The sequence below is a fragment of the Falco rusticolus genome, chromosome 5, assembly GCF_015220075.1.
Source record: "Falco rusticolus isolate bFalRus1 chromosome 5, bFalRus1.pri, whole genome shotgun sequence".
In the NCBI taxonomy this organism is placed as follows: Eukaryota; Metazoa; Chordata; class Aves; order Falconiformes; family Falconidae; genus Falco; species Falco rusticolus.
Window position 1 is genome coordinate 49904822 of NC_051191.1, and position 27233 is coordinate 49932054.

At 35.1% G+C, this 27233-nt stretch overlaps 1 protein-coding gene across 4 annotated transcripts in view; it reads right to left on the reverse strand.

Annotated features, from left to right (window-relative positions):
• Positions 1 to 3538: 3538 nt before the first annotated feature.
• The window catches only part of TMTC3 (transmembrane O-mannosyltransferase targeting cadherins 3), a 36641-nt gene continuing 12946 nt past the window's right edge, over positions 3539 to 27233 (reverse strand). For 2 of the 4 annotated variants that reach the window (XM_037388181.1, XM_037388183.1), the window contains 7 exons: positions 22444 to 22592; positions 20217 to 20337; positions 19519 to 19630; positions 18674 to 18777; positions 17417 to 17586; positions 16427 to 16653; positions 3539 to 14908 (listed from right to left, as the gene is read on the reverse strand). In XM_037388181.1, coding sequence (XP_037244078.1) covers positions 14088 to 14908; positions 16427 to 16653; positions 17417 to 17586; positions 18674 to 18777; positions 19519 to 19630; positions 20217 to 20337; positions 22444 to 22592 — 1704 coding nt within the window. In that variant the 3' untranslated portion in view covers positions 3539 to 14087. The remainder of the gene's footprint in view (positions 14909 to 16426; positions 16654 to 17416; positions 17587 to 18673; positions 18778 to 19518; positions 19631 to 20216; positions 20338 to 22443; positions 22593 to 27233) is intronic. The other 2 variants (XR_005104343.1, XR_005104344.1) reach the window with 2 other exon arrangements.

A 27233-nucleotide genomic window follows, 5' to 3' on the forward strand; every position in this document is an offset into this window, starting at 1 on the left:
CAGTCAATGCACAGATTCTGTTAGCAGAACATTAGAAAATGCTTTATAAAAAATGTAAATACTAAGTTCTGATTCTGTGTAACATTAATATTAAGTACATTATTTGATTAAATGGCCTGTACAGGCATTTCACATTATCTCACAAGTCTACCAAATTCATTGTCTATTTTAAGTGGAAATCATTAGCTTGAGTCAACAACTCTCAATGGCTTTACACCTGATGCAAAATCTGCAGAATGCAGAGAAGAGAGCAAAAATCCAGCTGGATGGCTTTTGATGTTTGATATACTTAATTTTTTCAGTACCCAACAACAAAATACATTATAATAAATAAGAGTTCAACAATTTTGAAAAGTACTTCTAGAAGAAAAATCAGACCAGAGCATTTAAGACAAAGGCAAAATTAAATGAAGGATACCACATACAGAATCTGTAGAAAAAGCAAGATCTGAAAACAAAGTCCTATATTTGCTCAAGTAAGATTTGGATCCACTTACAAAAAAATGTAATAAAGTTAGTTGAAATAAAAGGTTGCTCTATCCAAAAGTTGAAAGAGGATGAGAACAGGCCAAAAAAATAGATATTTTTCAAATTCATATAGCAAAACCTTTTGAAGAATGAAACTAATGTTCTATCATTTCTGAATTTCTACTCAAAGAGGGTAGACATACACGGTCCGTAGCGATGCAGAAGATAAATATTTATCAAAAAAGAGCCTCACCAGCAAAACTTGGAATTTCACATCTGTTGGGAGCTGAATCAAAAGAAATCCTGTCATGCAACGAGTGTTTCCTGTAAAAGTGCAGTATGAGCCAGGTTCTCTGTTACAAATGTCATTTATATGCACTAGGTTTGGCTACACCCTGCTCTCAGGGTCTACTATTAGTTGTCAGACAGTGGCACAGAAAGAAGCATTTTGATGGTAAGCACCAGGTAATTTTGTCCCACAAATGAGTACAAATACATAGCCTAAAGAAAAAAAGAGGGGGGAAAAGGCAAACCATGCCAACAAGATCAGTGCCAGCTGGTCTGCTAAAAATATTCCCTGAAACTGGTTTGGGAGTTGGGACTACTGAGAGTAGGGCAGGAGCGGTCACTCCTCACCTACACAACTTTAAGGGATGCAACACAAAGACAAGTAAGCTACACGCACCTCTTAAGAACATCTACTTTACTATTTAAGAAAAGGAAAAAGTCTAAATATATCCAAATAAATTTGAACACACACAAAACCAGCCCTGAAGTCTTAGTTATTACTTCTATGACATTTTATGAATGTGCCATTCACAGACATCTTCCAACAGACTAGTTTCATAATGTCAGAAAAAGAATTAATCCAACCTCCTGCAAAAAAGAGATGACCAAAGTTTACTTCTCCATAACTATAGCACGTCTTGCCTAAATGCTACAATTAAAAAGCTTGTAGCATTAAAAGCTAACTGTAGTCTTGTTTAAAAATTATCCATAGAAAACGTAAAATTTATATGCCTTTAACAGCACTTAGTTGAATTCTGTATCACCAATAAGTAAGAATCAACAAAGTCAGTATGTTCCAGATGCTCCATTAAACTAAAGGTTGATTTTGGTATTGTATCGCAGCTTCTTTCTTCCTTTCAGTTGTTTTGCTACTGCTCATAGCTTGCTGATGAAAACTGATCTCAGTGCTGAAAGTGCATGAGCTAAGATTGTACAGTACAGTAAATACCAAAAAACAGCAAAATACCAAAAAAAGGTTAAACCTCTTTTTCATGATCTATGTTTTGTGCAAGGCTGGATATTCCCGATACATTTTAAAAATGGGAAAGGGAGCAAGTCTCCTTAGGAACACAAGCTCAAGTGTGCCCATGGCCTGAAGGCTGACGACTGAGCGCTTCAGTGCCTTAATGACTTGGGGCTGTGCATGTGTGTAGTAACAGAAACCTATGCCACAGGAGACCTCGACAAGCAGAAGCTTTGGTTGCTGTGGAAGTGAGTCTTGTGCACATGAGGAAAACCTCAGCATGAGAGGACAGAGTGGTAGGGTTACTGAGGAGCTGCATTTCAACCTTGAACCCTTCACGCAGCAGCCAGGCATTTAAGGACCTCACATGCTGCTCAGAAATAGGTGAAAGCATGTATCTTCTTGGAAGTGAAAGTTTTGAAGTCAGTCAAGTCTTTCTGGAAAGACTGCAGGTGGGAGAAGAACAAATCTCATGCCCTTTAAGTGGGGAAGGGAAGGAAATATGTGGGAAAAGCTATAACAGCATAGAAAATAGAAAAAGCCTTGGTTTTGCTTTGATTTTTAAATTAACTGTCTGGTAAACTGGTTTTGTTTAAGGTAAATCTGAGAAAGCACTACATCTACTTTTCATAGTTGTTTGAACAGGGATGGATGATAAACTGTCTGTATCCTTTCTTTCGAAGACAGAAGCATGCTAGTTGGGCTACCAGCACAGTGGATAGAGACATGGGGCGAGAAGTAAACTCTGAAAAAAAGTGTTTCAACATTGAAAAAGCACTGATGAATGAGGATTAGGACATGCTCCTAGGTTTTGGATTAAACCTCTGCTGCTCAGAATAAATGTCTTAAATTAGGCGCAACCCTGCAGAGATTTACCCTGCTTTGAGATCAGCCACCCCAGAGCAGCAGCAGAGCAGGTGGTCAGGGCTGCCTGCACCTATCTTCTCATGCATGTGCCAAGGCACATTGGTGAGCAAAGCTTTTAGCATTACAGCGTCAAACCTTTACTGCAATACAAGCAGGAAACACTTTTAAATAAAAATTGACACGGCTAAAATTTTAATAAAGACTATATAACATTGATTCAGTATAAATATAAAAATGCGTTTATGCCTCTTAGAAAATGTCAAGATAGACCCTCACCTGGCATTTCAAATATATGACTTCTGCTGGAAGAACCTGTTAACCAATGGGAAATAAAATGACAAATTATGATAATTAGGTTTACATTTGGCTTTTTTCTGAATTACACAATTATTATTCATTTTAGCATAATGCAATTATATCCCTTAGATTGTCATGCTCTCAGAAACAAAAGGAAGACACACAAGAAGTTTGGATGAGGATCAGACTAAATTTTCCAAAAAATCTCTTCAATAATTATAAAAAAGAAACCCTGGAAACTCAAGGACCTAATCTTATTTTTAAGCATACATTCTCTGTGTTCTTTGGTATTGTCATTGCTTCATTGTGATCTTATAATTGATTCATTGCTTTGGTTTTGCTTTTGTTTTGGTTTGTTTTTTTTTACATGTAAAAGATGCATCTGAAATATTTTTTCTATTTCTTTAAATTTAACAAATTATTTCATCAACCACTTTTTCCATATTTCCTGAATAACCGAATAAAGTAGTTCCTACCTCTGTTCTGTATTTTTTTATTACCTTAACCAGTTAAAATGCCTTTAGAAGACAATCCTGTGCCTATGATTTACTTTTCATATAGATTGAAAGTCAGAACTATATATCACATTAAAAAACAGGAATGTAATACAAATTGGTACATATATAATATAATACAATAGATAGTACAAAATAATGCATTTTCCATTCTTTTTTATTTATAAACAGTTTTTAATTTTGACTGTTATTATCGACATGTAGCAAATCGCGTTATCCTGGCCTACAAGCTAGAGGGCATAGAAACAAGAAAAGAAAGGGAGAGATCTGCATAGCTTATTCTTCCCTAACTTCATGTTACCCACAATACTGATTCACTCCAATGTTTTGTAAGGCTTTCACTACCATCTCCAATACATGTATAAAAAGGCACTATTTGCATCTTCAGAAAAACTGAATTCTACTGCAAACTTTCAGTCACTTCGTGTACTCCCTCCCCCATGTACTACACTAGTAATTCACCACACATGACGATACATCAAGGGATTTGTCTCAACATCATTCAGCTGGCTCTTTAAAAGTTCCTTTGTTTAACCTGCAGTGGGAGCTTCTTAATTCAAAGGAGTAAGATGGCAAAATAATTCAGGAAGAAAATAAAACATGCAGGTTTAGACAACTTATTTTCACTGCTGCATCAAGATCTCAGTAAAATTATAACCACTGAAAACATATAACCTAATGTTGCATTGTTCTGTGCAGAAAGATTTCATATGCAAAAACCATCAGTCTTCTATAGGCATTGTTACTTTCACAAGAGTATCTCCAATTTAAACATACACTCTAAAATAAACAGAAAATGGGATGGAAATTCCTACCATTTCTTACCTCAGAGTGTTTTCAGGAAGCACAAAATTAGAATGAACATCCTGGGTCACAAAATGTAGCTCTTTATTATTACAGGTTTTTTGAAAACTGTTTCACAGCCTTAGCTTAAAATAACATTTTTTCCCTGCCTCCCCGCCACCCCCACCCCCCAGCTTCTCCTTTAAAGATAGTCCCTAAACATGTTGTTCTAGTAGAGACTGGACCTTTTGCCTCATTTCCAGCCCAAGTTTATTGATAATTGTTTTCTCCCTTTTTGTTCTCATACAAACATTGCTTTTAGACTAAATTGCAATTTTTCTTCCAGTTTTTATCCTCCTACTGAATATTTTGATAACCACATTTGTTTAGCCTCAGATAACAAGCTCTAGCTCTTTGCAGAAGATAAACCCCCTGCTTTTCCTACCCATCCAGAGAGATTTTGTGTAAATTGTTTGATTTTTATTTTACTGATCTTGGACATGTGTAATAAAAACAAAGTAAGTATTCCAGATGAGCATCACCAGTGTCTTGTAGTAAGAATACCTCTATTTCTACTGGAGTTATCTTTTCAACAGTCAGCTCGTTTTTTGGCTAAATGACTTCAGCAATTTATAACCTTGTTGTTATGCAGAACAGCCAACTGCATTTCCACCTTAGTTCTTTGCAAACTTCTAGCTCTCTACAGAAGTTTGATATCCGTGCCAGGGTGCATCATCTTATATTACTGAATTTCATCCCATTTCTACTAATCCAGTCCTAACAAATGATTTTTATTCAATACCCTACCCTGCATTTACAGTGTTTACAGATTTATATTGTCAACAGATACAATCACCATTTTTACTGTATTTCTACCAGGGCCATTATTGACCTTATTAAAGTTCAGTGCCAAGTTCTTTTAGGAACATCACTAGTAACTACTGTGCTACCAGATACTGCAGGGCTGCCTGTTGCTCTTTCCCTTTTGGATAGCTTTTATCCACCCTCCAATAACTCCATTAATTCTTGTAATTTGTAGTTGAAATTAGTTTCTCCAGAGCTGAATTTCAGAAAGATGGTATCAAATGCTATCTTCACCTGTAAATTCAACTATAAAATAGCACCTCAATCTACATAGAGAACTTTATCGTATTTTACTTCTACCTTTCTCTATATTTAATTTGTCCTTTTAATTATCTTAGCACATTTGTGTATAAAAATCTGCCCTTTGCAAAACCAGACTTGAATAACAGGCTTACTTATTTTTTCCATTTAATTTAAGATAAATCACTCTGAAGCTTTTTTCCTCAAAACTGTTTTTTTTGTTTTGTGGTGTTTTTTTTTTACTCCCAGATCCTCTCAAATACTCCACAATTTATCAAAACTCATTTCAATTAATGTCACCTTTTTCAGGTTCACAGCCTATCCAACTAACAGTTTGCTGGCCAGCGTACATACAAATATCCATGCCTTACCATATTCTTAGCATTTGTTCCCTACCTGTATCTGCAAAGCTGAAGAACCCATAACATTTATCTGTTCAAAAACATTACAGATAAGATCTTCATCTATATTTATATATCCAAACCTGGGGTTACAATACATAATTGTTCATTCTATGTTACTCCAATCAAAACTTTTCTACTTTTTCCTCTAATGATTTTGAAGTTAAGAATAATATTTCTTATGACAAAGTTCATTTAGCTTGCTACGGAGTCTCTGACTGGGTCTACTGCCAAATGTTTAGGGGAAGAGCTTAGGATAAAGTTTAGGAATCGTGCAGGTACATGGTGGTTTTTTCTCTCTGTATATCATACCAGGTTTTGGGAGTTTGCACACAAGGATCTTTCTAAACCAGAAGTTGCATCTATTTATCTGTGTTTAATGATATTTCATACATCTTCAATTTCATCAGTGTAACTGTTTGGTTATTGGGATCTTTTATACCTCAGCAACCACAACGTAATTAAATGTGATTGTTTATTGCAAGACACAATTTGTGAAGACATCCTTTTTACCAACAAAGTCTTCATTCACTTAAGTCCCCCATCCTGGTATTAAAAGAAATAAAGAAAAGTCACTTCCTGTTCACCTTTACTGTAAATTGCATGATTCTTTACTGGATCTCTTCTACCCTGTAAAACCCTTGCATAAGTAATGCATGACCTTTGCAATACCTTTGCAATAATTCAGTTGCTCTTCTACTTCTCTGTACCTTTTCGAATTCTACTGCGTATGCCTGGAGTTAGCCCAAACGGTATCTGCCACAGTAAAATGACTTGCTTCAACCAAAGTGGTTGGGCAGTAACGTCCTGTTCTCACGGGACATGACTGCTGAAAAGCCTGAAGCAGGCAATATGCCAAAGGGGTGACGTACCTCTGAATAGTGTGATCATCTGCAAATGGGAATGCTGAGAAGAATTATTTTTTTGCATTGAATTATCATTTCCCCTGCTGGAGCTCGTGTCCACCACCTTTTGCCATGCATCACCAAGGAGAATCTGGCTCCAGCTGTGCAAATACCTACAGGGTTGAAGACTCCAGTAAGAAGTCCCTATATGCCTCTTCAGGCAAAACAAAATCAAATTCTTCAGCCTCTCTTCACACATCATATGCTACAGCCTCAATCACCTTCGGCACACAGTGGAATTCCTTCTAAGAGCAGCTGCACCGAATTAGACTCTGTAACCCACTTCCAGTCTCTGAAAGAGGATGCTTAGAAAAAGACAAGTGAAAACCAAGTTGGAGGTGATATTTCTCTAGCATGTACTCAAGCACCCAGTAAACTGGTTGTATCTTTGTGTTCAAAAATCTTGGATGATTCCCCCCCACCTTAACCTTTCCCAGTCATGTTGTACCTGCAATATTCCAAATGTTGCCTTGGCAGGGCTTTCGGTATTCGTTGCAATTCTACATACTGGTTCTTCAGGATGTATGCATATAATTACCCTGAATTAAAATTAAAAATTTGTGAGTATGGGATTTGTCATTAACATTTAAAAGCAAATTGCCATTTTTCCTCCAACTATGCAGTCGCAGAAAAGCAGTAAATTCTTAAGAAGAAAACTGCAGTCCTGGAGGGATGTTATTATAAAGATCATCATATTTCAGTAGAATTCAAAAGCTTTCTAAGACCTTAGATACTTCATTATTAGTCCCCAATATATAATGGAAACGTCATTTTAATTTATTTCCTAGTTTAGATCATCACATACTTCTATGATGATAAGATTTTGAGGTCAGAGGCCACATCTTCCAGCAGTGTTATTCACAGCACCGTAATTTATCCTGTCATATGGAGAACTTGGGCTGGATTGCTGCTTAAGATTTCTGTTTTTACTAGCCCTAACTGTACCAAAGTTGCTACTGGGACTACAAGGAAGACTGACTCTAAATTGCTCAATGTAAGACAGAAATATAGAACAATGATAGCTAACTTCATCCTTACCCACAGATCAGCTGGTTTTGATACAATCAAAATCAAAGGATCTTGAAATCTTGTTCCAGTTTAGCTTGTTGACTCCACCCTCTGCTCCTCCTTTTAACAAGACATTTACCAAGAGGTCAAGTACAAAGATAACAGCCTTCACCTCTGAAGTGCTAATGGACAGCAGATGAACAACAGTCTGCAGAGTTGCTGCCCCTGGAAGCAGAAACTACTACGTTCTCAAAACCCTGCCAGATCTTGAGCAATAAATAAACCCAATCATTTAAAGATAAAACAGCAAAATTCAGTTATGTGGCATTATGTTCTACATATTATACAACTCTATAGATTTATTTATGTAGGCCTCTGCACTTAGCTGATCATTTGTGTGATTTATGCAATTGCTTCATACCAGGTAATAATCTGAAGCAGTAACTCGGGTCATTACTGCCTGGTGGTAGGTATTTTTCTGCATAGTCGTTCCAAGTAGCACTAATAATAGTTTTCAATAATAAAGCGAAATGAACACTTTTCCTAGTGAATTTTGAAATAATTGTGTTCCAGTTCTTTAGCAAAGACTTGCTTATGCAATTTAAATACATACATATTTTATAAATATATATTTAAGTCAAAAGTAAAAAACAGAACACTGAAGAGGCTTATTAGTAATGTATATACAAAGACCTAAATCCCTTCAGTTAGCTTCTCTCCTTTTTCCTCTTTAAAGCCTTTTGTCCTGGAACACTGCCAGTGTGAGAAAGTACCACTGCCACAGAAACAAAAAAATCCAACACAAGAGAATAAAAGAAAGAAAACCTAAATGTATTTAAGAAATGCAGAAACTGTGCTACTGAAATTCAGTCTCACCTTCAATCCCTTTATAACATTTTGTCTAGAGATGAAGAAGGAACACTATACTAGTAAAAACAACCTTATGAAATGGTGTTTAAACTCTGAAGTCAAGAGGGTCAATAATTGATGAGTTAAGTTTGCTGTATTTCCTCATTAGTCAGAAGTCTCTTAGGACACCCGGACACTAGAAAGCCTAAGATACAGTGTTTGGTATTTACCTTTAAAACAAAAAAACCTAGTTGTCTTCTTGCATTTCAGTTGCTTTCTGGTTTATGGTTTTTTCATTCTTACAGACAGCAAGATAATCAAAAGGTAAAGTCAATGGAAAGAGGGTTCCATTTGTTATTTTTATCACAAGATAAACCAGTGCAAATAATTGGAAAATCCTTGGAAAATTCTTATGCATCATTTTAATTTCTTAATCTTTGCCATTTCAGTGTAGCTTTTATCCTTGTGCAAGACATATTTTTGTTCAAATATATACTTTTTCATGTACATTGATCAGAAGGAAATTATTCTCAAAATTTATTTGTGCTCCTTATTTTTGCTTTTCATTAACATTCTAGCAAATTAGTTCTTCTGCAGTATCTATAAAAACAGCTGAAGGAATATGCCTGGAAAGGTAAATTTAAACCTAAATATTTGCACTAAGACCTTGACTATATTTGCTGAAGTAAGAGGCAGAAATGTTGTATGACTTCCAAATAACAAACACTCATTACAGCTCATACTTTTAACTTCATGCAAACCCTCTCATATAAATACATCTAAAGCAATACTACCCATTCATCATCTTTTATGTTCCTGCACAGTATTTGAATTTGATGAATTTTCAGCTTTCACATACCTTTGTCTCTATTTATTTGTTTGTAGCTATTTATACTGGTGATAAATGTTTACATATAGAGGCTGAAGAAAACCCAGCATTCCAGACCTGTCTGAAACTTGTTCAAAAGGGTAGAAAGGCTGTTTTGCAAGCTCCTTTTAAACTTCTTTTATCATTTGCTCTCTTTGTTTTTTTTAACTGAATAAGACTTACCATATTTTTGCATAACTTCAGACCACAGCAGTTATTACATACCTATCTTACTAGATTTCACTAACACTTAACATTTCCTATAATTCCTCTACAGCTTTCAGGTATGCCCAATACCATCATGCTATCTTTTTCTGTTAATGAGAAAGCACACATTAGACAGAGAAATTACTGTATCTTGCAAACTGAGATAGTCATCCCTAGTGTCTGAAATCCCTGTAGATGAAATGAGCAGCGCGCACAAACAAGCAAGCCAGCCTCAATTATTCAGCTTGAGCCTGAGGAGAGAGAGGAACTAATCCCCCATTCTTTAAGTACCAGTTGTCAAGTCTCATTTGAGCCCCCTGTACTGGGCAGTCAGCGCTACAGCATTGCTGAGCACATACAACACAAGTGCAGGACTGGGTTAACAATTGCAGATGAAATAAATGTGAGCGTATGTTCAAGATGGTATTTTAAAAATCAAGATTTATGACTTCTACTGTTTGCAAGACATCCTGTAATTGTTGTATTTTCCTCCTCCACCTACTCTCATTGTGCGTAGATGAATACACACATAATTAAAAATACCTTGCTATGCGTATTTTAAAAGACAATACCCTGATAATTAAATGTAAGGAACAAACATATATGCTGAATAGGTGTAGGGAATCTGAACGACATGCTTTATTTTAATGCTCACTTCTACTTGGAATCCTTCAAGGTTTCATATTTGTTACAGTTACAGCGTAGAAAAGACAGAGAATTCATTACCTCATATAGATCTTGTAAGCTGTATCACCCTACAAAACTATATCAAATACACCTATGTCTGCTACGTTGACTTAAGAGTAACTACAATTTTGGCAAGTATGTATACATTTTTCCACAATACCAGGCTGTCGTCTGGCATGCAAAGCCTCACAAACATTTAATTTCTTTCTCTGTTTCTGTCCAATCTGAAAAAGGCTGAACTCACCCAACTAAGCATGTAACCTCTAAACTCACTGTAATGAAAATTAGTGCTTCTGTATGGACATTTATCAAGAGTTCTCAGTTCTATAAGCACTGGGAAGACACCAGCTGAACAGGACTTTTTACTCACTTTTTTTTTTCTTATATGATATTTCTTACACTGGTGAAGATGTAGCAGCTAGCAGTTTGCATTATGCTGGAATAGTAACATTATATTATTTTAAAAAGAATTCCTTAGTTCAGAGTACATGGTATCTAAAATGTTGAATTTTCCTTATAGCAATCTTTGAAAGTACGACACTGTGCCAGGGAAGACTATAGATGTTTTTCTGGAACTGCTTCCTAGCCCAAGGAAGTTGTATAGCTTATTATGTTGTTCCCATTTCAGGGTAATTATGCAGAAAGTTCTGTGATTTTTTTTTGTTTTTGGTTTGGTTTGGGGGTTTTTTGCATTTTGTTTTGTTTCTGTTTTGTCATCATTGCTTTTTGTTTGTTGATGGGTATATAGTTTCTTCTGGCCATCGGCAAGAGAGACATATATCCTGCATGTATGGTTGCAATGCAAAGAATACTCAGAAAATACAGAATACTTGCAATACTTAGAAAACCAAGTCTTATGTTTCATGTGTAAAACCAAAAAAATTCCATCCTCTAATCTACAATCGCACACATTGTCCTTCTGCAACTGCACTACCCATAAGCATGCAGTTGTTCCAACTACACGCATACATACCCAACTAATCTTTATTTACACATTTACCTCTCTTTTATGACCATATTCACCTGCAAAAGATCCAAAAATTAATGAAAAATGCATGAGTCTGCACTAGAATTATATGCACAAATGTGTATAATGCTTCAAAATGCTTATTACAGCTGTATATGTAAATTTGAACAGTTTGTGTATGTATGCAAAGATGATACAAGACATCTCTTCAGGTTTTTTTCAGCAATTGCATTGTATGAGAATAGGGCTACAAATTATTTCAGTATGCTGGTCCCATCCTTAGAAATTCCCAGTTCGTGCACATCAGTGAAATCGGGAGTTCTGAAGAGGGACGGCATATATGGTATTCTTGCACATGAGGATGGCAGGGAGAGGAGAAAAGACGGGCTGAATTGAAAGGGGAAAACCACCTGCCAATGGCTTTGTCTGTTTGCAGATAGAAAAGAGTTAAAATTATTTCCTCTGACAGCCTTCCTATGAGCAAATACTATTCTGATAACTTTTCAGAAGTTATGCCACTTCAACATACTGAACCATTTTTCCCATGAGTATGATTCTAAAACGGTTGACACATCTTAACAGACCAAACACAGCACACTGACATTAGTCAAAATACTTGTTTTCACTAAAATTTCTTTAAAGGAGACAAAAGGGGCATAATGCCTAATAACTGAGTTACCTCCAGAATCCTTCAGTTTACACCAGTCTGATGATTTCAGTTAATTAAGCGTGATGGCATCCTCCCCCCTCAGCATCAATTAATGTTAACAATTTTTCCTAGTCCATAAGGAAAAATACTTGGATCGTCAAGATGAGAGCAGCATGACAGAGGCTCAACTGCAGAGAATGTGCCTTTCCTCCCCTCTTCAATTTACAGACTGAATGAAAGTGCTGTGGCAATGAGTTTCTGGGAGCTCTTGATATAAAAGAAAGGAGAATTCTGGCCTGCTCCATCAGAAAGTAATTTTTCTTACTACTTAGTTCCTTTCACTTTCAAATGAACGTTCCTTTGTATTGCCCAGAACAAAGACTAACTCTTTCACAAAACAAAGGTTTGGAGGGAAGATTTAACATGCAAGTTAAAGCTTCTACAACATACCAGCTATTTTAGCTACAAGTATCCCAGTTATTCACAGACAAGATAAAACAGTGTTTTTCAAGGTGTGGTCAACAGATTCCCGGGAGCACTTTCATTACAAGCAGCACTTAAAACTTTTGCCCAAAGAGCAGCTGCACACCACGTACCTGTTCCTGTCTGCAGCTTTAAATCATGTTTCTAAAAACCCACTTCCCTTTCCCCTCCCCAGTTACTACCATGCAAGCAAATGTGGTAACATTACAACTGATAGATAACAAAGAAAAGGTCCATGCAAGGCCTTCAGCCCTGTAAAATCCCTCCCACAGGGATAAATTACATCCTGCAGCTGGATTACTGCCTGAGGCAGAAAGTTGGGCAGTTATGGAAAGGATTAAGTTTAAACAGTAGAGTTGCTAAGGAATACTTCTACATCACAAAATAAGACAAAACATGAAGACTAAGAGTTAGATTTAATGATTAATTAATTAATGACTGAACCCAGCTCTTACACTTCTTTTCTTTCTCACAATTAAGGAAAACACTGGGTTTAGGTAATCCATAGCGTATTTAAACAAAAATATATGCATTGCACAAGGACAAAAGCAACACGGAAATTGCAAGGATTTTTCATTTAATGTAAGAAATTAAAACAACAATGCATTAGCGGAAAAGTGTAAATGGAAATATTTTAGTTGTTAAAATAAATATTTAATAAAAACCACACACCCATGACAAAGGATCAAAACAATAGAACTTAGTATTTGGAAGGATACTATCTACACTTCCTTGTGTTAAACACTGCTGATTTCAGTGGTTTACTTATTATCACACTGCCTTCAGCAATCATTACTTATATTAGTGTTGTAAGAAGTCATGAGAACAGAAATACTGTTCCAAAGACAGAAACAGTAAAGCCAGTTTGCTATAAACAAATAAGAATTTACTACACCAAGGAGTCAATCCACAGCCATTGATACAAAGTCAACAAGGACTACTGCATAGCATACTGGTTACTGTACCAAAAGTGCATTTATCAGCATCCAATGAACTGGGGAAAAAGTCAGAAAACCACCCTTTTTTATATAATTTTTAAAAACAACCAGATGATCGACAGTTGAATTAAAAACACACATTTCCTTCAAAAGTAAAAGCATAGTCTAAAGATCTTAAGAGCACCATGAAATTTCTATCAGGTAAAACAGTACAAACCATTAGTATTGTAAGTAAAGAACAGCTAAAAAGTAGTTGTATCATTCCATATTGAGAATGCAACTGAAAATTTTAGTGTGTTGTTGCATCCTGCTATACTACAACCAGTGGCATTTTGATGACTTTCTGTTACGTTCCAGAAACAAATAATGGAAAGAAATATTCTTTTTCATATTATGAGCTCTATAAAGATTTAAACTGACAATGTGTCAACTGAAATGTAGAGTATGTTATTACAAACAGATTTATACGGGTGAAAGCAGTAGTGTCTGGCTTATTCCATTAATTCTCCATTCAGTTCTTACACTGATTCTTCGCAAGTAGCATTACTGAATATCCCTGACTATCAATGATTTTTATGAGTGCTGCTTTCTAACAATCGGGATTCTGCATTTAAGATTATTCTCAACCCTTTACCCTTTGATTCCCACCCATCCCCCACATTTCAAAATTGCAGTTTTCTCACATAAAGCATTGTAATGCCTTTTGCTGCTTGCTAAGTGATATGCAGTCAACATTATTTCTGTTTTCAAAGTACTGAGAACAGCTTCCAATTGGATCACATATTAAACAATAATTAAAAATAGTATTCTCCCCTTTTTCTATTGTGACATGATAAAGACTATTCACCATTTAATATACGTTCAATCTCTTCTAGTCTCTTCAAGGCAGCAACTCTCTTTTTCTCAATGTCTTTGATTTCTTTTGTAGATTTTTTGGGAGTTTCTTTGTCCATATTGGTTTTCTCTGTTCGTTTCTTATTTTTTGAGTGCCCTTTATTGTTATCTACTGTTGTTTGGGTGGTTTTCTGCCCATTTTTTTCTTCTTTCAAATTCTGAAATGATTTTTGTTTTTCTTCTGCACCTGCTGTTGCAGTCACATCTGGTGGAAGTGATGACTGTTCCGTAGCACTGAGTGATGCAATTTTACTTCTAACTATGTTTAGATGACGCTGAATATACTCTTCATGAGGTGCCAGTGCTAGAGTTTCAACCAAACATTTTTCTGCTTTTATTAAGTCTCGTTCTTCAAAGTAAACAACACAAAGATTATGTTTTCCTTGTACATTGTTGGGATCCAGTTCCAAAATTTTTTCAAAACATGTTTTTGCTCCAGTGATATCCTTCTTTTGGTTCATAAGGATATCTCCTTTCAAAATCAGACCTTTGGTATGATCAGGGTAGTATCTCAGTAGCTCTTCCAGGACAGGCAAAGCCATTAATTCTTTTGCTGTCTGAGAATAAAGCAGCGCCAAATTGAACAAAGCACTTCGGAAGTTTGGCTGCAACCTTATGGCTTTTTTCATCCATGCCTCTGCTTCCATATCTTTTTTGTCATCCATTGCCAGCATACCCAAGTTGAAGTAGCCATTTGCATCCTGTGGTTCTTCTTTCACATAATGTAACAGTCGTTGCTTAGCTTCAGGTCTAAGCCGAGCATCACCTAAATGACAGAAAACACATTTGATTCTAGATTTACTCTGAATAATTTTTAGACCAGGCCTGTAAAAGGCTAATTTTTATACAAATTGAAATGTAACATCTTTTACGCAACTGTAAAAGTGAAGAGTTTAAAATGCTACATTTTTTCATTGCTGTGTAACAGGAAAAGTAAATGACATTACCTTTTTTACAGAATGAAACCACTTACAGTTGACTTGTAGCCAAATTCAGCATCATTATTCTATTAATCTGTTGAATTATATTTAGCTTTAGTATAACAGATGCAAAAGGTGTCTCTACAAGTTTAAGAGAAATTATTTTCATGCATGGTTGAGCAAATGGAATGCAGAAAAGATGTCAGTTCTGACAAACCAGCTCTCACAGAGGCAAACTTAGGAGTGGAAAATCTCATTTTGTTAGACAGTTTAAAAGACAGATCACATAGGGTAACTTCAGATGTAGCCAGACTAAAATACCTTTTAACACCAAAACAATAAAATATGTAACTCCCATATTTAATTTGCATCAAAGTTTGAAAAAGATGTAGTAAAATCTTACCTGATAATACCAGGATTAGCTAGACTAGCTGGTAGTCTGTGTTATTTTTCTGAATACTCCAGCAAACATATTTTAGTAAGGAATTCCAAGCACAGACTTACTAAGGGATAGGGAAGCAGGGAGCTAATTTTAGCATCTGCTTTCACCGCCTGAAACAGTGCTGCACCTTCCAGTATGATTAACTGAATACTAGATAGCTAATGCTTCTGCTTGTTTGAAGCCCTTTGCGCTTCTACAGACAAGAAACAAGGCATTTCTTGTACTACCTAACTTATAATGTGAGAAGAGATGGAGAACAATCCATTTGCATAAGCTCAAATCACACTTCATACTATCACTTTCTTAAGGGTAGTTTACTATCCCAACAAAAAGGAAACAAACCTTCCTTAGTCACTTGCCAAATTCTCTGCAACAGCCTGAATTCAAACAAGGCTCACACTTACCCATACAGCTAGAAGCTACACACAGGAAAAAATAAACTCATGATGAAAATCCAACTTCATTCACCCTAATTAGCAGTATTACAGAAGAACCTATGAAAACATTAGCATTTCCTCGGACTGCATTTAAGGCCCACAGAAGTCAGCTATATTTTTTTAGACAAGAATGAAATGTATCAATATAAAAGCAAAACATAGATACTACACACATTTTACTAAATACGAAACATTTTTAAATTATATAGGCACAAGTTTGAAGATGTTTGTGTAACACTATCCTTTATATGTCTAAGATGTTATATTGTAAAATAGCACTTGTATTAAAGATGCTGATCAGCTAAGGTATATGTATGCTTTACACAAATTCCATACACCACTAATAAATTACAATAAATAGTTTTTTCTTTGATGATGCTATGAACTTCTGCTTTCCAAAACTAGAACAGTTCATTAAAAAAATGTAAATAGTATGCATCCTATAAATACGAATACTCAACATTTTTAAGGGATGACTAACATACCAGATTCCTGCATTAGCAACGCTGAGTTGAATAATGCCAGTTTATGCATTGGGTTGAGTTCTAGTGCTCGGTTGAAATTCTTCAGGGCTTCTGTTGGATCTTTCAGTTCAATGTAAACAATCGCCAAGTTGTACCACAGGTCTGCATTGGTTCTGTCTAGTTCTAGAGCTCTAAGATAAGCTTCCTTAGCTTTCAGAGGTTTGTTCATTTTTAAAAGTAATTCTCCCCTGTTGAAGAATCAGATTTAACAGTCAACTTTTATTCATACTAATATGAAAGTAATTGACTGCTTTTTTAGAAGTTTGCCTTCTTGTAGTAGTAGATGTAAAATAACAGCATTTTTTCTTGTTTATTTTAAACACAAAACAATATAGGACCTTCTTTACATACCACTCCCAAAGCTTTCTGCTCTCAAAACGTCTGTATACAAATGCATATGCAGGACAAAAGATAAAACAGAAGTGATACAGGGTTCCTGATACTGTCTCAGTTTAGGCATCTTTGCACCTCCCTGGAATCACAACTAACAAAATACTGAATAGAAGCCTCAGTGCCCACAGCCACATTACTCTCAATCTATTTAGCTTTATTATGTGCTTTTTAGTTAAGTCCTACATTTTCTGGACCACCTTTTAACAAAGAAGGATAAAGACAGTGCCATGATTCAGACTAACCAAAAGCTTTTTAGTTCAGAATTGAAGTAGGAGCTTAGAAATTTGAGTTTGAGATTCATAGAGAAATCTAATGAAAGTGTTTTGATACACCGTGTTTGAATAGACAGGCTATGTGGAAACATCATTTGAAGTAGGAATTTAAAACAACAGTGCATGTAATGAATAAGTGATTATTGCCCCAAATCTTCATGTTCTCATTTGGAAATGAATCAATTCCAGCAGCTAATTCAACTGTATGAACTAAATACTGTTCATAGCGCTGCAAACACATGAATGTTTATTCAAAATTATGTATCTCTAAAATTAGAAAAGATACCTGCTGATGTAAGCCTGCTTGAAATCCGGCCTCATACTAATTGCTTGTCGATATAATTGATCTGCTTCTTCAAGGCGAGATTCATTTGCTCGAATTAAATTTGCAAGATTGATATAAACATTCAGATGGTTAGGAGCAACTCTTGCTGCATACTTTTTACCTGGAATAATCTGTCAAAATGAATATATGTACCAAACACAGATGAATGAAAATATGAAAAACAGCATAGATCTCCTCTTCACTCTGCCACATTTGTTCTAGGGTATCATTTGACATTAGTGTGCAGGCTCTTAATGGTTACAAATAGCAATTCTTCTTTCACAGAAAATTATACCAAAATATACACAGAATGTTTTTAATTCTATGACCGCATAGATGACTTTGATACCACCTTTAAGATATCAGTTAATTAAGCTCTGCTACTATGTTACAGGGCTCATGCTGATAGCCATTAGAAACCAAAACAGACCTTGCAAAACTTTCCCCATTCAGACTAAGAGTACTTCCTAAAGCCTAACTGACATTCTGACATTTTCATTCCTGCTTTTAACCCTCCAGCCTAAAAAAAGATTTTACCAGCCACTGATACAGCAGATGAAAAGTAGTCATGAATGACAAAAATACTATGACACTGCAACCACTGTACTGTTTGTACTTTATCCAACTAGAATCTTCAAACTGTTTCACAACACAAACTTTTTAATATGGTATTCCTGCTCACAGGGGTGTTGATTTTTGTTGTCAGTCTCATTTTACCCATGGCTTTTGTTACCTTCATATGTCCTTCATAATACCTCTAATATTTCACTCTTTTTCTCCTAAAGAGCTAGAATAAGTAGTATTTCTTAGGTACAAATGTAACTTAACAAATGGTGAAGGTAACAAGGCAAATGTTTCTACAAGTATGTTCAGGCAAAGACATTTTTGTTGCTGCTGCAGCTACCTTATCCCACCTCCAATGCTGTATTTAATCTTTCTCTTGAGGGATCAGAAACTCAGTCATCTTTCTTTTATATCCTCAATTTCAGAAAAAAACTCAACGTAAACAGGCAAAAAAATTAATAATAATCACACAGCAGGATAAGAAGTAATTTAAATCGAAGAACTTCCCAGTTAGCATATTTTCAACAGCCACGACTGTATACGACCTACTCTTCTAATAGGTATGTTTTAAAAAAACTCTAAAATCTTTAAAGTATACAGCAACAGGAAAGAGTTCCCTCCTGTGGTGGTAGATAAAATAAAGTTACTAATTACCTGTGGCATCAATGATTTCGCAATCATATATGATTCTTCGGCTTCTTTAGTTTTGTTTAAGTTTTTGTAAGTTCTTCCTACATTCATGTGGGCACCAATGTCATCTTAATAAAGAAAACAATGAAATTTCAAGTACTTCAATGCACTGAGTATCATGAAGATAAATACCTATGCCTTCAGATTAGCCTGAAGTACAGGTACTGCATAAAGACCAACAACAACAAAACCCAATTCTATATTAATTTTCATCTTAATTATGAAGCTAATAATTTAACCACGAATCAAAGACGGATTATAAAGTTACTTGGGAAATGGTAAAAAACTGGAGGTCATTTCTGTGTATCTATCTTTAACCTCTTACTATAGTAGAGGCACATAAATTGAAGATTATTTATTAGGCTTCTAAAAGGAAAAAGGAAGGATTGTCCAGCACAATGTAGAACTTATTTTGCCACATAATGTACAACAGGAGTAAATGTGCACTTTGATACTATCTAGATTCTTTTATTTTTTAAAATCACCTCCTTAGTTTTTAAATAAGAAAACTAAGTAATAATTATGTTTCATAAAAAATTACAGTTCAAGTTAGTTCAGAAAGAATGTGTTCCAAACAATAGTTTTAAATTGAAAGCCTTTGCATCTTTTAATAGACAGAAACTTTTCTGGAGGACTTTTTTTGAGTTTATTTCCAAAAACTATGGATCAATTAATTTAGTGTATGACACTGTTTGATGTTCAGTTGCAGAAAAACAGGTCATTGATAAATTTTTTTTAAGTAAGCTAAGCGTACTGCAATACCAGGAGTGCAGTGACACCACTTAATGGCAGCTAGTCAAAGCTTTTACCTGGTTGCACTTGTGTGGCTTGTATGAAGAACTGCAGAGCTCTTTCAAAATTCTTTTCATTTTCTAACGCATGTCCCACATTGTTCCATAGTTTTGCATTATTCTTATTTACCTAAAACCGGAAAGATACCAATGCATAAGGTATTAAGTTGAAATTACCTAACAACTGATTTCCTTTTAACTGTCTTAAAGATGTAAAAATGCACAGCAAGTGTCAGATTTCATCAAGCTGCTATATGTATACAGAATTAGTACACTGAACTTGTTGCTCAACATGCATTTATTTCGGTTATTTGCTCCTAGAAATACCAAATATTTTAAAATTCATTATAATTGTTATGGGATGTTGTACAAACTATTCTATCATGTCATATGCACATTGAAGAAATTATTCTATGCATCAAACTTTTTGTAGATTTTTGTACTGAAGCACATCATGCTTTCATCCATATAAGACAATACATTCAAAAGCTTTAATGCAATAAAAAATTACTATTCCTTGCAGATGAATTCCCATGCATGCATCACATTGCTTTTAAAGCATTCCCAAAAGCAACTAATTAGATGTTAAAACTGTCAATGTAGAAATAAGTGGCAAAAAAGCATTGTTTCTCTCCATTTTTATCATGCTCTACTGCAGCTTTTTGAGAACATCAGCACAAATTTTTCATTATTCTTTTTAAATAGAATACAGTTACCTTTAAAGCTGACATAAACAATGTGTACTCTGACTCCCAATCCCAGTTTCTGTGCAGTGTTTTTAAGGCATGAGTGAATAGTACCACAGCCAAACAAACCCAAGAAATTTTCCTTAGCACGCTACAAAATAAAACAAACAAAGATTTACTACAAGCATACAAACAATTTCAATTTATACTAGAATATCTTATATGCTAGGAGGAAAATAAACTGAGGACCGTATTTGTGAATGGTGCACTCCTACATCTGGAAGGAAATAATGTTCAATTTCAAGTTAATTTTGTTACTTACCTGTTTTTCTATTATCATTATATAATTCACTTAAAAACAAATGCAATCCACATAATATAAACAAAAAACGTACAAAAATTATACTTCTGTTACAGCTTATCTGTAATTTAAGGCAATGAACATGATTATGAACCTCACAAACAGTGAGGTTCTTCAAAACACTGTACAGAATGTTAGAAAAATGGAAAAGGTAACTAAAGTATCATCCCGTTCTTTCATCTCATATCAGACAATTCCACACAAATTCTTTACTACACAGACCACAAATCTTTCCCACACTGCAGAACACATCTTAACACAAGTCTGCTGTGGAGACTACCCAATCTTCCATAAGCAAATAAAATCTTAGTGCTACTGTAATATCTACATAGGAGAAGTGTTTACTGTCTTTGTAGCAATTTTATTTTTAAAGCTGCTAGTTGGGGCAGAAGTCACTCTCTGCAATATTGTCAGGAACAATCTTCTAGATTTTGTGCAGTTTATTTTTCTCAAGTTTAAACATGACTGACTTTAACCACCACAGATACAAAAAAAATCCCTTACTCTCTAACACACTGGTCATTTGGTCTCTGAAATCTAATTATGAAAAAACATGTTAAACAACCAGTAGCCTTCCTACAAGACTGAATATATATTTTTTTTAAATCTTGTCCTTGAGCATACAGCTGTTCACCATTGCCAGCTATTTCTTATACCTGACTTATGCAACAGCTGTTCACACCACTATGTACTTCACAGGGGTTTGATAAAACCTGAAAATTCCTGTTCCCCCTGCCTCCATTTTTAAGATATACAAAATGCTGCACAGACTTAAGACTACCATGTTTAGTTTAAAAAAAAAATATTAAAAAATAAAAAGTAGAACAGCAGAATAAGACAGAAATTCTAAAATATTAGCAAAGCAGTCAGAGAGAACTGGCATATACAGTAATTACATTCCCTCCAGCCCTATGAGAATTTTTTCTTTCCACATACTTCTAAAGCAAGAAGCCCTCTCTCTCTCATAAGACTTTTTAGAGTATGGATTCCCAATATTTTTGTAGTAAATGATTCTGCTGCCTGATTTTTCTCCCCAGCCATCCTCTCCTGGTTCCTAGCTTTCTTTCACATCACTTCTGGATGAAGTTGCAGACCAAATGCATCCAGGTCAGAGGGACGTATGTGCAGATCAATGTAGAAAATAACAGAAAAAACAAAGGTGGGTGCAAAACATGCTTTTAGAGCAGAATTTCCTATGGAGAAACTATTAACCAAAAAATTATTTAGTTTAACAAATACTGAATGGCTCTGACGTCCACTCCTAGCGTGGCACCTAAAAATTTAATTAGTAAAAGATTTTAATATGCTGCAGACTGATATACACACATTATGTAAATTTCAGTCAGTAATCACCTTTGAATAAATTACAAATCAAATCTGGCCAAGAAATTTTTTTGCCTAATCCTTGAAAATGTCTAAAATTAATACAGAAAATATTTGTGTTTCTTTACAGAAAAAAGATGGGTTATACTACTAGGCGCACAGGTAAAGTCTATTTTGTAGCTATGTATAATGTAAATTATACCACATTCTAAAAAGGTTTGGTGCAGTCTGACTTTATATATATATGCTTATATACATATGTCTAAAATAAAATATACCTAAAATATATCTGTATACCTGTATGTATATATATATATAAAATAAATGTTATAAAACTCTCAGAATAATCCACTGGTATCCTAAGAACCTCCTTCTTGTCATTTGTTCACATGACTACCAAATGGTTTCTTGGTCATTACTCTGTGCTCATTAAGAACTTGAAACAGATCAAGGGCTATTAAGCAATAAATTCATACTAGTAAAAGCTCTACTGGAAAAGCTTGCAGTTATATAGTTATCTTTTATGAAATCATGAGATATGAGTTAAACCAGTTGTAGGTAACACCACCTTACCTTTTATTCGATAATTTCTTCCATCCGTGTGCTACTAAAATGCAGAATCCCATGCTAGGAACGTACAACACTCGTTCTGCTACTACGAATCCAACAGGAAAAAAGAGGTTTGATGCAGGAATGAATGGTAGCACTATTAAGCAGAGTGCCTAGAAAAGAAACGCAAATGATTCAGTAATCAAGATTAGGCAGTGACAAACCGTACCCAAGAAATACATTATGAAGCAATTACAAAATATCGAAGAGAGACATACATAGTAGATCTTTGGGGTTTTGGTTTTTTTCTTTTAAAAATTAAGTTGTTTTACATTGAGACCACTCCAAACACGACAAGTTTTAACCTGCAAATGACACTGTTCCATAAGAGCCTACAAATGTATTTGCTTTTCTATACTACAGAAAAGAGCAGCTGTATGACGAAACACTAGGATTGAAGAATCAAATTCAAAACAATATTTTAATAAAGTTCCACATACAAAACTATGACAGTCTAAGAACCTTGGGTATTATATTTTGTAACAATTAAAAAATTATACCAGCTTATATGATGTATAAAAGTTATTTTTACAATACAATAAAGTCCATTTTTAGTTTCTGTAGAAAACGTGAACAACAAACATAAAAAACAGAATCAGCCACCGAATAAACATCAGTCTTTTAGACAGTGCACTAAGGGTACCCTGAAATATTTTAAATGACAAAGAACTTAAGAACTGCATAATTGCAGCTCGTAGGTTGGTGACAAGACATCTTAAACAAATGTGTGTTTTTATTAAGACAGAAATCTATCCGCTGCAAAGGAAACGGACATAACCATTTCCTTTAACTCCTGGGTGAATGTTAAATAGCAGCTTTACAATCTCTAGTACCAGAAAAGACTTAAATGACTTCAAGATATCTGGCCTCCAACTTACATAAAACAAAACCCCTACAGAAATGGATTGTTTCTTTTGAATAAAAAAAGAGGAATTTTCTAGAAATTGTCAATATAACTGGCTTTCACATTCTGTCTAGATTTAAGCATAACTTTAACTGCCTTTCCCAAGCTAAAATAGTTAATTAGCCAGTTTGAAAGTCAATCTAGGATTTCATATATATATGTAAATATAACAATGATTTAAAAATTCAAGTAAGGAGTTGGCTCATATTTCAAGGGGCCAAGAATATTAACACGGCTCAGCTGACTCACGACAATTCATTAAGCTATACAAAAACAAATACATAATTGAGCCTTGAAGAAAGCACAAGCACTTCCTCCTTCACATTTTTATAGTATATGCTCCTTCTAGAGCACCTATCAATCTGCAAAAGTCTCAACATAGATCTCTCAATAAATTTCTGGAATCTACTTTGAAGTGCAGGATTCCTCATTCTATCCCCAAGCCAGTTTTTAATTTAGTTATAGCAAATGCCTTCCCTTTCCTTCCACTTTCAGGGGTGGATTATCAGAAGTGAGGGTATCATTCTGTATTTCATTCTGGTTCGAGTAGCCAAATGCATTTGAGAGTACAAAAGCAAATGTACATAAGCACATTCAAAGTGTGCTTTAGCAAACAAGGTGCTATTTTGCAAATGGTTTTATTGCAATGTGAATAAAGTGTATTTAGCTTTATAATGTATATAAGGCTTGGACATAGGCTTAAATGAATTAACTTATGAAATCTTTTAATAAACTGATTTGAAGAAGTTATCTCTTAAGATTTTAAAAAAATCTGGGTTATATTATTGTTAAAAAAATTCAGGGTTTTTCTGGTTTAGTTTTGTTTGGGTTTTTTTAATACAGTAAGGACATCGGTCCCACAGCCCCATGTGGTAAACGTATGTATAGCGAAAGCCAATTCCTTCCAGTAGGTTTGAGTGGAAAGGATTTGCAGCTGATACAGCAAGTGTTTGGTCTCCATTAAGTGCTTATGATCTAGACATTTAATAAAAATGTTTTTGCACATTCTGGTCTGTGCAACTCCTCATGACAAATGTTTACACAACGTTTTGCAGAACTTCTCTTTAGATCCTTTTGTCTCCCCTTAGTACTGTCCTTCAGATACCATTTCTTGGGCAATAAAGTTGAAGTCCTAGTACAGATAAAAAAGAATTTTCTTCTGTTTGTTTATTTTTTCTTTTATCATAGTCTTTCAGAAGATGCAGAGGCTGCATTCAAAAAACAAGGCTGTATTCAAAAAACATCCTGGTCATGGCAACTGAAAAAGAACAAAAGACAAAAATCATTAAAGTGCACACAAAGAAAAAAGCATACAATAAAACTAAATACAACTATAAACTATGAAGAGTACATGAACTGCTAAGTTAGCAGTCAAAAGTTCACAAGGAAACACTTCTAAGCCTGAGTGAGGTGTAAGCATAGAGAGTAGAGAAATGTTAAATTTAGAAGTATTGATGTCTTGGCACAACACTCAAGAGTTAAAAACTTGTCAGAGAAGCCTAAGAACACCTGTCTGTTCCTGACATTTGCACAGTAACAAGCCAGCAAAGTTTGCAGCTGAGCAGCACCAAGTGCTGTCTTATCAAAAGGGGCGTAAAGCACCCTTGTTTGGGACACTTTAGCAAATACCAAGATACTAAGAAGCTTTTGCTAAATTTTACCAACCAAAAAAGGAATGTCTATACCCAAGGAATTCCGTGAGCAAACAAAGGCCATGACCACAGCTTGATTCTGAAACCTACTGAAAACCCACCAAAGTAATTCCAGATCAGTACTATTCTTAGTACTCAACGTTTTTAATATGAATAGTGTAACCTATTTATAAAGGTCACTTACTTTGACAGTCAAGTTATCTGACCGTTCACAGGGATAAAGTAAACAGAAAATAGAAGAGAATTTAACTGCTCATACGTTATTTCCAGGGCATGTCCTTTACTAATCTAAGAATAATTGAATTACTTCAAGCAGCAACATGACATCAACTTGCCAAAGCATGATTCACAATATACAATCCCGTTTTTTGTTATTTGTCAGTTGATAAAAAAGAACAATTATCTCTTTTGTCCTTTCCTAGTTCTGTTATTTTGAAAAGACAATTTTAGAACCTATGGCAAAAATTAAATAAGACAAAATGAAACACAATGTACCCACTTACCGAGCTATTTTTCCTGGAGATGACTGGCATCAAACAGATGAAAACTGACTGAAAATGAGTCCTTCAACTCTTGCATCCCCAGTAATGAGTTAATCCTGCGAGACTGTACTTGGGGAGAACTGTGGAATGTTCAATGGCCCTTGAAGAAGTGGGAGAAGGAATCCCCTCCCCTCTGTCTTGTCCCTCAAGCAGACAGCACCAAATCGATATCCACATCAGCAAATACAGATAAGACATATTCAGACATACTTGCAACCTCCCTTCCCTTTTGCATTTTGGAAACCCCTCTTCTGCATTTTTTTTGCAAAGTCCAAATAAACATCTTTAATTCTGCAGCAGGTCTAAAGTTGTACCTTTTCTGATCTCATAACTTGAGACTTTGCCCCTAGATCAGGCTTCAGCATGACATCTCAGGATCTCCTTGAGCTAGAGGAAAAGCCAAAACATGCTAGAGATTTCTAATGGCAGAAGCTCCTTCCAAAGCCTTTTTTGACATCTTTAGAGTGACATTCATTAGAGTGTGAAACATCAAACAGTGCAGAAAATCATGGTAACACCTGTGATGCAGCCACCATTGTACTAACACCATGTACCAGCAATATGGATAGGACACAGAATTCATACCAGCCAGGGTAGTAGTTTATTTTGACTAGCATAAATTTAGGCTTTTATTGGCAGAACTAGAACCAAGTGTGGAAAAAAGTTTTTTCACTTTAAAGACCGTGCTGTGATTTCTCTAGTAAGTCAGACTGAGAAACTGTAAGAAAAATTATTCTCACCCCCTCAGCAGACTATCCAGTCTACACAGGACATTAATGGCTTACTGGAAGGCAGAAATAGGCTTTGGCCTACAGTATTATTGCATGTTATAGTACTTCACAATTTTTAATATAAAATATTGCATTCTCATTTCCTAAGAAATTAGCTTCCAGGCACTTAAGATATTATGCCTATAAAAAAAATCAGCATCGTACTGAAGGTTATACACACAACATGGGTATATATTAAAGGAAACAACTTTCATTGAACAAGGATTATACTGTGTTAAGTGACACTGAGGCTCACACACTTGAGTAAACTATCTCAGAAGACCCTTTCTACAAAAAACCACTTGCAATAATAAAAACAAACATAAAAATACCACCCTCAAACACTGACTTATAACAATGTATGTTGACAATCCCATTAATTCTCTCCTCTTCTGAGCTTTACTGGGTAAGGAGTAAACAGAAATGTAGGGAAATAAAGAGCCTTAAAGTTCAAGAGCTGTCCTATGGAAAAAAGTGAACCACTCCCCACACACACCTCTACTGCTATCAGTACATTGGAGAAAAATTGTTTCAGCTTATGTAAGAAGGAAAATTAAACTACTCCTTCACATTTTTAAAGTGCTGTAAAAATATAACATTTTTTTCTAGGCATGTCACCTTGCACATTTATTACACCAATAAGCTACCTGAATTTCTTCATACACAATTTCCAAATTCAGGACAAGAGGCTTTGTCAGCAATACTAAAGATAATTTTCGCAGATTTTCTAGTGAAACAAATTGCCTCGCTCCAGTGACACATCAAGAAAAAACATGTCAGAACTATGATGTTTGGTCTCTTTGAAGTGAATCGAAGTTTGTCAGCTGATTAGCAAAGAAGTCCTTAATATTAAGTTGTGTGTAAGTATTCCCACCCATCTGAAACT